Genomic DNA, 11,836 nt, shown 5'->3' with positions numbered 1-11,836 from the left:
AGTTCGGGCTGAAACCTCGGTCCCCAATGCCCCTCCTCCGCGCAGAGGTGACGGGTCGTAAGCCGTATAAATTAAGTCAATATTAGTATTGACCCACGGCGACAGATTTCGCCTTCTAGGACCGAGAACTGCGGTGAGTGAGGCGCGCGGCTGCTTCGCAATCCGTTCCCCGGCCTCCATTCTGAAGGCTGAGGCTGGCGAAGCCGCCGGCTTCTCTTCGCTCTTCGGGCTGCTGGTTTGGTGGCCGCGAGGGCTCTGGCACCGCGCCCCTGGGTCACCCGCGGCCTGTCCGCGGCAATCTCCGGAAGGCCTGGCCGCTCGCGTCCGGCTGGGCGCTTCGGGTCGGGAAAGGAGCAGCGCGCGGAACTGGCCGGGCTCGGGGGGCGCGGTCTGCGGTGGTCGGGGAGCGGGATTGGGAATCCTGACACGCCCCTCCCGCGCCCTGCTGGCCGCGCCCCCCACCCCGAGGAGGGGGAGGTGCCCAGCTCTCACCCCCAGCCCCGCGGACCGGCCCCCCCAGCTGGCCGGCGTTCCTCGGGGTGGGGCGGTGGTCGGGTCCCGCCCCGCTCCGACCCCGCCCGGAGAGGGAGGTGCCCGGCCCGCGGGCGTTCACAGCCCGCCTCCGCCTCCGAGCTGAGCACTGCCGCAAAGCCCAGCTCGGCTAGTCGGGTTTCTACTCCCGTCGGAAGATCACGCCCGGAGGCTGATTTATGAGCGCTCGGCCCTGCCCCGCGAGCGAGCACCGCTTCTTTTCGGGTCCGGGATGTTTGTAAGGAAACGCATTCCCTCCCCGGCTGTCGTCGATTTAGAGAATCAGGAGTTTGTGCAAAGCCACCCATACCCGCATTCACTTTCCCTCCTCCGGCGCCCACCTCCTCTGGCCAAAGTTTGCCAGCCTCCTAGGTACTGGTTAGGCTGAGCAGAGGGGAAGATGTTAGATTTCTAAGGTGAAAATTAGCTTTGCTCAAATTGATAACCCAGTTGGAGCTCTTGCTGGCCTATTTCAAACCTGGTGAGGTGCTGTGCGGCTCACGTCCGGCCGGCTTGAGGAGGCCCTGGACACGGGGTGTTCATCCAGTACTGGTCTCAGACCAGCTGCCTGGCCACACGCCGGCAGGCGGTTCCCTCTAAGCAGTCAAATCTGGACAAACTTATGAGACCCAAGAATTGGTCTTTCCCTCTCTCTCTCCTTTTTATTATTCACAAGACTGAGATTGTTTTAATGTCATAACTTATACGAAAATAAGCTACATTGAAATAAATTAAACACAACGGAGACGTGCTTCAGACATGGCTCATAGGATATGCAACCCCAGGAAAGAAAGCCAGGCAAAACCAAAGCAAAGCGAATTTCCAGGCTGCCCCAAAACGTCTGCTTTTCAGTCAACTAAAAACGCCAGAATAGAAACAAAAAGAAATGGAGACCCCAGTGTTCGTTCCTGCATGTGATGTTTACCTTTGGAAAAGTATGGAAAAGTGGCTGCTGTGCGTGGCAGGTTACAGCAGAGGTTTTGTTCTCTTCTGGAATGTGGCTGGAGGACATTACTGGGTAGTTGGGTCCTATAACTTTCAAAATACAGCAGCTGAGATCCAGTCTATATAGACATCTAATGTACAAAGTAGGGTAGTATAATAAATATTTAGTGTGTCTTCAGGTGTAGCTGTGGCCCCTTCAAAAGCAGTCTTTCAAGCCTGTTTCATGAATATACTCTCAATTTGCTGGGGATGTCCAAAGTTGGGGGGTGACTTTGAGTTTTGCCTCAGACACGGTGGAGTCCACCATGGGTTCCCTCGGGCACTGTGGCTTCTCCACGGTGGTCCAGGCCCTAGCCCTCCCTGGGCCCTCAGGGGCGGGCCTGCTCCAGCTGCTGATGCTGACTTCTAATGGCGAACCTGCTGACGTGGACGGGGATGGGGACAACGATCTTGGGGTTCCTGGAGGGCTCCCCTGTCTTGGAATTGGCATTGCCAGCTTTCACCCGTTTCCACTTGGCCCGGCGGTTCTGGAACCAGATTTTCACCTGCACCTCGCTGAGTTTGAGGGCGTGAGCGATCTGTGAGCGCTCGGTCAGCGAGAGGTACTTTTTGCAGTGGAACTCCTTCTCTAGCTCGAGGAGCTGCTCGCTGGTGAAGGCAGTCCGCCGCCGCCGGTTCTTGCCCGTGGACGTGGTGCTGCCCGCGCCGCCGCCGCTCGGCGGGGTCTCCTCCAGCGCGTGGCCGGGGTCTTCCTCCTTGTGAGCCGCCTGGCCAGTCAGATTGTCATCCGAGCTGTAGTCCAGATCGCTCTCCAGCGAGAAACTCTCCTCCTTGCCCTTCGGGTCGTCTTCCACCTTTGACTCGTCTTTCCCTTGCCCTCTGACAGCCCCGACTGAAAGCAAAACCAAACGGCGTTTTATTACATTTCGCACACTGGCCTTCCTTTCCCTTTCCCACCGTCCCTCGGGCATTTTCCCCCCTTAGCGGATTGTCTTTCTGTGACATTAACACATTGTGACTTCCTGGCCTTTGAGGGGTAGAGAAGGGGGGGGGGCGTGAGAAAGCTCAAGGGAGAGGAGGAGACAGTACAGGCGACGGCCCTTTGCCCAGAACCATCACTCAAGGGGCCACCAGGCCTCCTCTGCACCCTCCCAGCCTCCCGCAGCTTAAGGCAGAAGTAACAGGAGGCGTGAGGCCCAAGAGAGCGTCCTCTTTGTCCCCGGGGTGGGGGCTGGGTGAGGACTGAGGGGGAGTTCACGATTCATCCTGCCCGCCCACCTCCCTCCCCGCCGCCGCCGCCGCCGCCGCCAAAATTCTGTGAACTTCAATTTCATCACAGCCAGAGTGAGTGCCCAGGGAGGTGCAGATCCCAGACCATGTCGGGTTTTGAGACAGATGATGTTGGTCAAAGGGAAGTTTTGTAGCCTTAGAAGAAGTTCCCACCGGACACCCCAGCACACACATGCGGACGCACAGCCTCCTAGGAATCCGATTCTCCCAGGCAAGCAGCAAGCCTGGTAAAGGGGTTTAATAGGTCTGGACGCCCTTCGGCACCCTCCCTGCGAAGTCGCGCAGCCCAACTCCCCTCCCCAAAGGCCGAAACCTACCCGGGATCCCAGGTCACAGCGCTGGAGATGGGGGAGTGCAAGACTCGGCCAAACTGGCCGGCAGATAAATTCGCCGCTCAGAGCAGCAGCTGGCCTGGGGCTCTGAATGCGCACTCCGCCCCCCCGCCCCCGCGCTTGTTGCGTGGCTCTAAATGCCCTCCGGAGGCCCCGCCGCGCAGCTCCGCTGCATCCTCCGGCTCCTCGGGCCGGTGGATCCGGGGCGAGGGGCGGGCGGGGGCTCGGCCTCATCCCCTCGGTCCCCGCGGGAACACGGAGCTGGCGCGCCCCCGCGCCCTCCCGCCCGGGTCGCGCGCGCCGCCGACTCACCGAGCGACGCCTGCACAGCCTCGGCCGCGGAGAAGGCAAGCAGCGAGCCCTCCTTGGCCAAGAAGCCTTTGCCATCCTCCGCGTCGGCTTGCAGCGCCTCCGCCTTGTCGAAGTTGCCACCGCCAGGCAGCGGCTGCGGCGCGAACTTCCGGGCAGCCGCCGCCTCCTGGTGCTGGGGAGACGCGGAGAAGCCGCCGGGCAGCGTGGCCATGAGCGTGGAGGTGAGCGCCATGCCCTGCGCCAAGCTGGAGCAGAAGCTGGTGGGCAGGCTGGGGATCTGGTGGTGAGGGTGCGCGGGCGGCAGCGCCGGTTGCAGCGCGGCCTGGGGCAGCGCGGGCGGCGGCGGCGGCGGCGGCGGCAGCACCACCGGCCGGTAGGGCATGAACATAGGGTAGCCAGTGTAGACGAAATGGCCGGGGCTGGGCTGCGGCGGGCTGCCGATCAGCGAGTCTATGCTGAAGGCGGTACTACTCCCCAGCGGGCGCTGCATCATCATCAGCGACGGCGGGAACGCTGCGCTCATAGACGCGCTCGGGAGAGGCCCGCGAGAGGCGAAAAGTCCCCGCGCCGCGCCGCCACCGGGAAGCCCGCCAGGCGCCGGGAGCACAACTTGGTGCACCGGGCAGGGGCCGAGCGGGACCCGGAGAGCAGATACCCCTCAGTCCTGGGCCCGCTGCATGCCTGGCGGGAGCTGGTGCGGGCGGTGGGCGGGTGAGGCCGTGCGCCCCGGAGTGGAGCGGGCGCCCGGGCCCCGCGGGCTCTCTGGAGCTGCCGCCCGCCGTTTGCCCGTCGGAGCCCGCGCGCGTCGCTTCCGCGGCCCTCGGCCCGGGCTCGCAGCCGTCTGCGCGTCCGTCTGTCTGTCTGGCTGTCGGTCGCCTCCTGCGGGCCGCAGGGGAGCGCGCGAAGCTGGCGCACTTGTCTTCGGCGGGCGCCGCCAGCACCTTTAAATCGCGCTCCTCTTTCTCATTCACATTTTGCCTGCTGCCCGGCCGGGCTCCCCTCACGTGGGGCCGGGAGCCGCCGCCTATTGGCTGCGCCAGGAGTGGGCGGGGCTAAAGTGGGGCTCCGCCCCTTCCACCAGGGCTGGCCGAGAGCAGGCTGTGGACGCCGCGAGCGCAGCGCGCGGCCCAGAGAGCCGGAGCTCGTGCGCTTGGCCCGCGCCGCGCAAACTTGAAAGGGGCCATTGGCACCTCCTAGGCTCGAAACTCGGGGCTCGGCAGCCTCAACGAGGCCGCCTCCAAGGGCGGCTTTCGGGTCTAGCGACGGCCGCGTCTAAACCGCGGGCATTTTATTTCTTTGGTACATGCTTTGGAGCAAACCTGCGGCGTGCTGCTGCTGCTGCTCCCGGGGTCCGGGCGAGGTTCCCGGAGTTGGGGGCAAGGTCCTGCCCCTCCAGGTCCGCCTCTAGGGCGCCGGCCGGGAGCTAGCAGCCCCTGCCCGCCGCAGGGAACCCGCCGGGTTGCTCGAGGCGCCCCCGCGTTCCCGGCGCCGTGGGGAGGCTGCTGATGCCCCCATCCCGAGCTGGGCCCTCCAGTGAGCGATCCCTCCTCATTTTTCATGACATTCTTAATCATCGCACCTATTTACACACTTTGCCTGCGCACCAAAATAACAGCCACGATAATTATGATAATAAAGCGAGTCCTTTATCTGCTCCATCCTCGGGGAGGAAGGGGGGAGTTGCTGTGCCTCCAGTTTGTATAACGTGAGATTATCCTGATGAAAGCTTTATGATGTTTGCGCAAATAAATGCTGCGTTTTGTAAATAGGCGCTAATTAAGCACGTTGAGAACGGAGGGAGCGCTCACCCCGGCGCCGCCGCCAGGTTTCCAGCGCGAGGACTCGAGGGTGCGCGGTTCCCCTTTGCCTACTGCAGGATGGAGCCGATTCCCTCAAGATGTTTCCCCCGTCTCGACAGTGGTAAAAACCCAGAATTTGGGAGTAAGGGAATTGGCGGGGATGGGGTGAGTGTTAGGAATGTTCTTATCCCCTTCACCATGATAAAAACAAAACTTTCAGCTCTTGTATTCCCTTTTAAAATGGAATCCTTTCGTGGCAAGGGCAGACCGTGCAAAGCGCGCCAGCGCGCGCGGGGCTTCCACGCGCCTCCAGGGCCTCGGCTCCAACTTCCTGGGTCTAGACGTTCGCCCGGAACGGCCGACAAGCACTGGACTCGGGAGGAGAGGAGAGAAGAGCACTGTTACGCCGGTCATTAAAAATCAGCTCACTCCAAGGAGCTAGTGGTCGGGGAGTTGGCCCGTGTTGGACGTGTGCTGTGTATCACTTACAAGCACATTTAATTGGGAGATAAAGATAAATCGATCTTTATGAATTTATCGACCTGATTCTTTGAAGCTCTTCTTTCTCGCTCTTCTTCTTTCTCTGGCTTTAACCCGAAGGCCCCCTGGGGGACGTCTTAATCCTGGACCACCTCCTCAGCCGGGAGTCTGGCCGAGGACCCACTGCCCACCCAACGGGCCCTGGAGGAGCGAGGGGAGGGTGCATCCTCGGCGCCCCGGAGGGCTGAGAAAACTCGCTGTCCCTGCCGCCAGCCGCCCTCCCTCTCCTCGCCTCCTCCCCCAGCCCCCCCACCAGGACAAAGGCGTCTCCAGCGTTTTTCCCCACTCCAGGCCGCAGTAATAGATGGCTCCGGCCGCAGGCGGTTTGAAAGGAATTCATTAGGACGCTGCCTGTATTGCCTCCACTCCCTTCACGCCCAGACCCCGAGGTGGCTTAGGCGGCGTGAGGGGAAATGAATTCCCGTTGGGATCCATGGGGAAGGAGACGTCTGTGGGCTCTGTAAGCGCTATCCCTCTTTCTCCACTCCTGCAAAGGAAGCACAAGAAGAAAAGGAAAAGAAAAAAAAAAATCGAAGCCCAGGGCAAAAGTCTGGTTTCTTTATGAGCATAATAAATACTCCCTCTCATTATGAGATAGTTACAGTCACACCGTCTTGGGCAGGGTTACCTTGCTTTTTGAATACTAAAGAAAAAAAAAACGCTCGACTGCTTGATTTACGTTGATACAGCCGGGTCCCTTCGCTGCTTGACACTGGCGTGTCTGTGTAAGCTGTTACTCATTTTACCTAAGCAGATTTGCCATCCACTTTGCTATTTTGGCGTAAAAATGTTGTTCTAGGGACTTCCATCCCCTGATTACCCTCCAAGGGACAGAGGTTCCTTTGATTATTTCGGTGATAATTCCACATTTAAAGTTCAGCAAGGAGATTGAGGTCCACTGAATTATAGGTACACTTGAAATAATTTAATGGCGTATTATTTGCACCCGTAAACTGCCGTGGAAAGTATTGACTACAGGGGTTATAGTCCTAATGTCCTTTATTAGTTAAGGAGTGAAGGGAATTCTCCTCAATATGAATTTTATTTACCAGTGTGCTTTTTCTCGAATGCAGTGCAGTCATATTTTCTCATCTAATGCTTAACTGCTTAGAAAACGACTGTTCGCGTCATAAAAGGATCCTTGTGTTTCGCCGTGGTTAACGAGATTCATTCGGGGCACCTGAGCTACCTACAAAGCGTTCAGAGCGAGGGGACAGTGGATAATAAAAGCCTTTAGAGTTTTTCCACTGCTCCTCGGAGAGATTTCTGGGCAGCGAGAGACAGGTACACCGCTTATCCATCCTTCGGATTCCGACCTGCCTAGCTCGGAACTCCCTCCAACTGTAGAGCTCTCGGTGATTCAGCTCGGCCCAGGCTGCGCGGGAAAACCGGCCGGCACAGACCTTTGCAACTTTGCCTTAGGTGTCCCCTGTCCCCTCCCTCCGAGGAGGAAGAGCGAAGGATGCACTCGAAGGGAGATCTTGCGTCCTCCAACTCCAGTTAACTTCTGCGAACTTTTTTTTTCCCGGGGAAACTCCAGTCGGGATGAAGTTGGCCCAGCCCCTGGACACTTTCCTCGGCCGGTGCCAAGCTGGTGTCAAGACCGTATTAGGCCACTTAAAACATCAGACGTCAGTAAATGTGATGGTAATTAAGTTGTCGCCACGCTTCGGGGCTGTCCCAGTCAGCTTTTGCACGCAGGTGTATGGAGGCTGAGTGTAAAATGCTCAATGCACAAGGAAATGAATATTCATGCAGCAAACTTGTGTTGGCCTGTGGAGTCCAGCCCGGAGAAGGAAGCACCGCGAACCGCGCGCTTCCACGATGCCGCCAGGGTCGAGGTCCCGGGTGGTCGTGGAGAGAAGGCAGCGTGGGAGCCCCAGGTCTCCGTGGGTGCGGAGAAACCCGCGGGCTTAGCGGGCCGGGTGTTCCGGCCCGCCGCCCAGTCCCAGGCTACAGGCCGGTTTCTCGGGCAACCATGTTGTTTTTATTTATAGGGACTTTGAGTGGCCTGATCATTAGGTCATTGCCGCAGCTCTTGCTCCTGGCAATAGTTGGGAAATAGCTTGGGATGGGTTTTATTTATGGAAGGGCAATTGGGATTCACACCCAGCTAACCCAGAACAGTCCCTCCCAAGCCCAAGATGCACTTACAAAGGGGTGCTTGTGTAAAATTCCCCATCAGACACACCAATTTGCAAGTAGTAGAAAGCATTGAAGCCTCATCTTTTTTGACTATTTTATTCAGCCATTTTTTTTTTTTTTAAATCTGAAAGCCCAAAATAGACTCCATGTGGTTCTAAGTGAAGGCAGCCCTTGGCTGGCTTTGAAATAGCTCCTGCAATTATGTAAAAGAGCCATTCACCAACAGAACGGAATTAAAAGGGATCTCGCCCGCTTCCCTTTCATTGCCAACCTCTCATGTTTGGCTTTTCAAAGCACTTCCAACACGATGTCTTTCTCCAGGACAAAAGGCAGAACAAAAAAAGTCCCCAAACTTGTAAATTGAACGTCAAGGGAACTTTAAACAATTTAAAGCCCATAAATAATGATAAAGGGGACTGGCAAAAAAGGCAAACCCATTCAATTAATAGAGTTTCCCAAGCAAAGATCAAGTGGTTTATAAAATAAAAGTCTTTGGTTTCATTATTCTGCTCCTTGGCCGTGCAGAAAGCAGGACCGGGGGGTTTTCTAAAGCGCCCTGAAGAAGAAACACTTTGCAGCACCGTGTGTGCTGCGACGTTCTTCTGTAGAAAGTTTTGCTTTTTGTCCCCCACCCTCAAAATAGCAGAAACAAAACCGCAAACCAGAAACGTGAAGAGATTTTTTTTTTTTTTTGCATTTCCTTGGAGGAGTTGGAAATTGTTCCCCGCAGGACTGCAGTCGGGGAAACGTGACCCTCACACCTGCGCTGCCCTCCCCACCCCAGCGCGGAGGAACGGGCGGAGCCACGGCCGCGTGGCCCGCGAGCCGAGCCCTGGTGGGATCTGGGGACCAGGGCGGGGAGGTCCTACACCTCCCGGGAGCCGCGAGACTGCGGACAGGGACGCGCCGACGGCGCACCCAGACGCCAGCTGCGAGTGCGTGGAGCTCGAGGTTCCCCCGCACCCCACGCGGGCCTCGGCTCCAGAGCCGGGGTCCAGGAGTCCAAGGGCGCAGGCAGGGGTCCTAGTTCCTTTTCAGAATAGCCCCGGAGCTTGGAGTGGGGAGTTCGTGACCACTGGGGGTGTTGGATCGCCTGACACCTTCGTCCTGGAAGCCCCGCGCCCGCGCTCACCACGCATCTCCCCGGGAGCACCCAGCCCCGGCAAAGCGGATTCTCAGCGGGGACTGAGCCCGTCCACCCCGGAGCTCCCAAGCTGGGAAGAAGAAGCACCGGGCGGAGGCCAGGCCGGGAGCCGGCCCGAGGGCCGTAGTTGCGGGGCCGAGGCCTCGGGCGAGGGCCTGGCTGCCGGGGGAGTAGCGCCCGCATCCTTCCCGCGGGCCTGGCTCGGGCCGCGCGTCTGGGAGGCCGCGCGAGTTCACTAACCCCAGGCCCGGGAGCGCAGGGGAGGGAGGCGCAGGCCGCGCGGCACTTCTCACCTGCCTTTATCTCTACGCATCTGCCCCCTCGGATTCCCGCGGCCCCACCTTTCGGGGACTTCAAACGCGCCCCGCTACCCGGCGCCCGACTTTCATCTCCCCGCACAGCGGGCATTGTTTGCGGGACTTCACAGAGATGCTAATCCCGGGGCCGCGTAAACGGCGGCCCGGGAGGCGGGCAGAGGGCACCGAGGGGTGAGGGGGTGCGCCAGCCTGAGCCGGGGGGCCTTGGGAACCGCCGTACTGGCAACCCTCCTGGAACGCCCGCGTCAGCTACTGTCCCCCTCCCGTCCCATCCCGCCCGCCTTATCCGGAAGGCGCCGGACACACTGTGATGGTCCTGGGCCGGACACAGCCGGCGTCCAGGGGATGCGGAAGTAGGAAGCGACCGGTGGCCGGGGCTCAGCAGTGCGCCCTCCCGGCTTCCAGCTCTCGGGAGGAGACCGCGTGGCCCGGGAGAGCCCGCCAAGGGACTCAGACTGGAGCCTCTGGGGACTCCTGCGCCCTCGCAAACCACGGCCGAGCAGCCACCCCTCGATGGCCCCGACCCCCTGCAGGGGTGTTGTCTGTTAAAGAGGACGAGGTTTACCTAGAGTTCATCCATTTAACCCTTTGGAAACCACACTGGAGGGAGCAAGAGGGTGTTTGGATCAACTGCCACCACAATCAAGGGCGCTGCTCCGACTTCAACTTCTACAGGGACCGAATAAAACGCAGAGATGCTCCCAGGCGGCACTGTGTTTCTCCTTTCTCCAGAGATGCCTGCAAAGCAGAGCCTGGATGTCCTCTGGTTCCTGCCCCTTCTGATTAAGAAACTGTGACCCAGAAAGGATGTCACCGGACGGGGCAGGGCACTGGGTGTAAACAGAGGGGAGAGATGTTGGCTAAATGTGGAGGGAGAATTGGGATGGCCTCTCTTCCTCCTAACGAATCCCTCCCGTGGATTTCTGGGGGAAAGGTCATTGTAAAAAGTTCGCTTATCAGTAAGCTCATCTGGGAACCTCAAGGGTAGGTATGTCTGTAACTGACCAACCCAGCTCCACGAGGTTTTCCCAGAGGACAGATCTGACTCTCGGGGGAGGATTGACTTAAATGACAGATGTTTCCCATGGGAGGACAGGAGCCGGTGTGGGCTGATGGAGGTGGGGAGAGAGCCATTCTATTATAATCAACCATTAAATGGAACTAACTGTAGATGTGGAAGCCACTTGAAAAGGTAACCAGGAACACTTCACTTATAATAGGGCCCCCAACTTACAGAAGCATGGAAGAGAAGAGTGCTTACCCCCAAACCACTGGGGTGGACCCATTCCACATTGGAGGAAAATTCCAGTGTAGATCTTTGACCCTTGTTTGAGGGGCTTGAAAGCCACCAAGAACCAGAGCTCATGAAAAGGACAGTCAGTAGAGGCTGGCCACAGGACTCAACTCCCCCTTCCTCAACACTCAGACTCTGAGCCCTCACCTCCCCAGGCTCCTTTGCTCACTGACCTGAGGGTGGCTGTAAGTCATGGGTAAGTCATGGGTGTAAGTCATGGCTCAAGGGGGTGAGCCAGCTTTCTGGGCATCTGTTTTTGCCAAGCTGGGACAATATACACTGTTCCCAGTTTCGATCGTACACACCCACTGTCCTCATTGCTCCTTGTCACTGCCTGAGAAGGTTGGAATCTACTAGGAGGAGGGAATCCTTGTTTTCAGGTCTCTAAACAAACCTCTAAAACCTTCCGCCTCATGTCCCCCAATATACAACCCCTCCTTGGTGGTGATTGCAGAAATAATTGGAAATGCTGATCTCCTAGGCCTCCGAAACAAAAGAATTTCTTTGAATTTCCTCCATTTATCATCTGAAAATATACAGAAGGCTCAATTTGCATAAGTTTGCTACCAACAATTGTATCTCCCTTGTGGGTGCAGCCTGAAGTCCCCAAACTTTAGAGAAAGAAGGAACCAAGAACCAGGATAGAGAGCAGACCTTAATACCGCCCCTCCCCATGTGTTTTCATTTGGGGACCAACCTGCTTGAGCATACGCACCCAGACAGGAAAATGAGGGAATGAGGAGTGCAGTTCTTTGAGACACAGTGGGAAAAACCCAGAAAACTTTAGAATGCTGTCCCCACACCTCCCTAGGGGACATTTCTGGGTTTTGTAGGAAATGAAAGTATTTTGCACGGGCCATGTTGCCCCTTGTGTGTGTGGGTTTGTTGAAAGAGTGTTTTGTTTTGTATCTGAACGATGAGCAGAGCATTAAAGAAAGGCTGCTCACATCTCGCTGTGTAGTATTTATTCTGCATGATGACACCCCTGGGAGGGGAGGTTATTCTCGTAGCTCCTTCACACTCATGTACTGAGGTGAGCCGTACTGAGGTGACTTCCGCCTGCAGGGGACATTGCCACTGACACCAGCAGAGGGGCTCCGAGGCTGCTTCTGAAGGCTCCCTTGGGTGTCCCTTGCCTGCTCTGACCAGGCCACAGCAGAGCAGCCCTTGAGGACAGTCACAGACCC

General features: G+C 58.0%; 1 protein-coding gene across 2 annotated transcripts; it reads right to left on the bottom strand.

The window, feature by feature from the left end:
• Window positions 1-1,260: 1,260 nt before the first annotated feature.
• Window positions 1,261-4,054, bottom strand: GBX2 (gastrulation brain homeobox 2). Of its 2 annotated transcripts, XM_030861090.2 has the most exons (3): window positions 3,407-4,054; window positions 3,084-3,104; window positions 2,152-2,368 (listed from the first exon to the last, which is right to left on the bottom strand). In XM_030861090.2, the coding sequence occupies exons 1-3, from the start codon at window positions 3,931-3,933 to the stop codon at window positions 2,260-2,262; spliced, it is 657 nt and encodes a 218-aa protein (XP_030716950.1). In that variant the 5' UTR covers window positions 3,934-4,054; the 3' UTR covers window positions 2,152-2,259. The 2 variants fall into 2 exon arrangements, with proteins under 2 accessions (XP_030716198.1, XP_030716950.1); XM_030860338.2 differs by lacking the exon at window positions 3,084-3,104 and having other exon boundaries at window positions 1,261-2,368; window positions 3,411-4,054.
• Window positions 4,055-11,836: the final 7,782 nt, after the last annotated feature.

This window comes from Globicephala melas, chromosome 7 (assembly GCF_963455315.2).
Source record: "Globicephala melas chromosome 7, mGloMel1.2, whole genome shotgun sequence".
Lineage (NCBI taxonomy): Eukaryota > Metazoa > Chordata > Mammalia > Artiodactyla > Delphinidae > Globicephala > Globicephala melas.
Note: the sequence above shows the minus strand (reverse complement) of the source record. Positions and strands in the feature narration are given on the sequence as shown.

Excerpts from the sequence above, each read along its gene's own strand:
- GBX2 (XM_030860338.2), bottom strand. The coding sequence starts at position 3,933 with ATGAGCGCAGCGTTCCCGCCGTCGCTGATGATGATGCAGCGCCCGCTG. Across the intron at positions 2,369-3,410 it reads GGCTGTGCAGGCGTCGCTCG|TCGGGGCTGTCAGAGGGCAA; the intron begins GTGAGTCGGCGG and ends TTTTGCTTTCAG.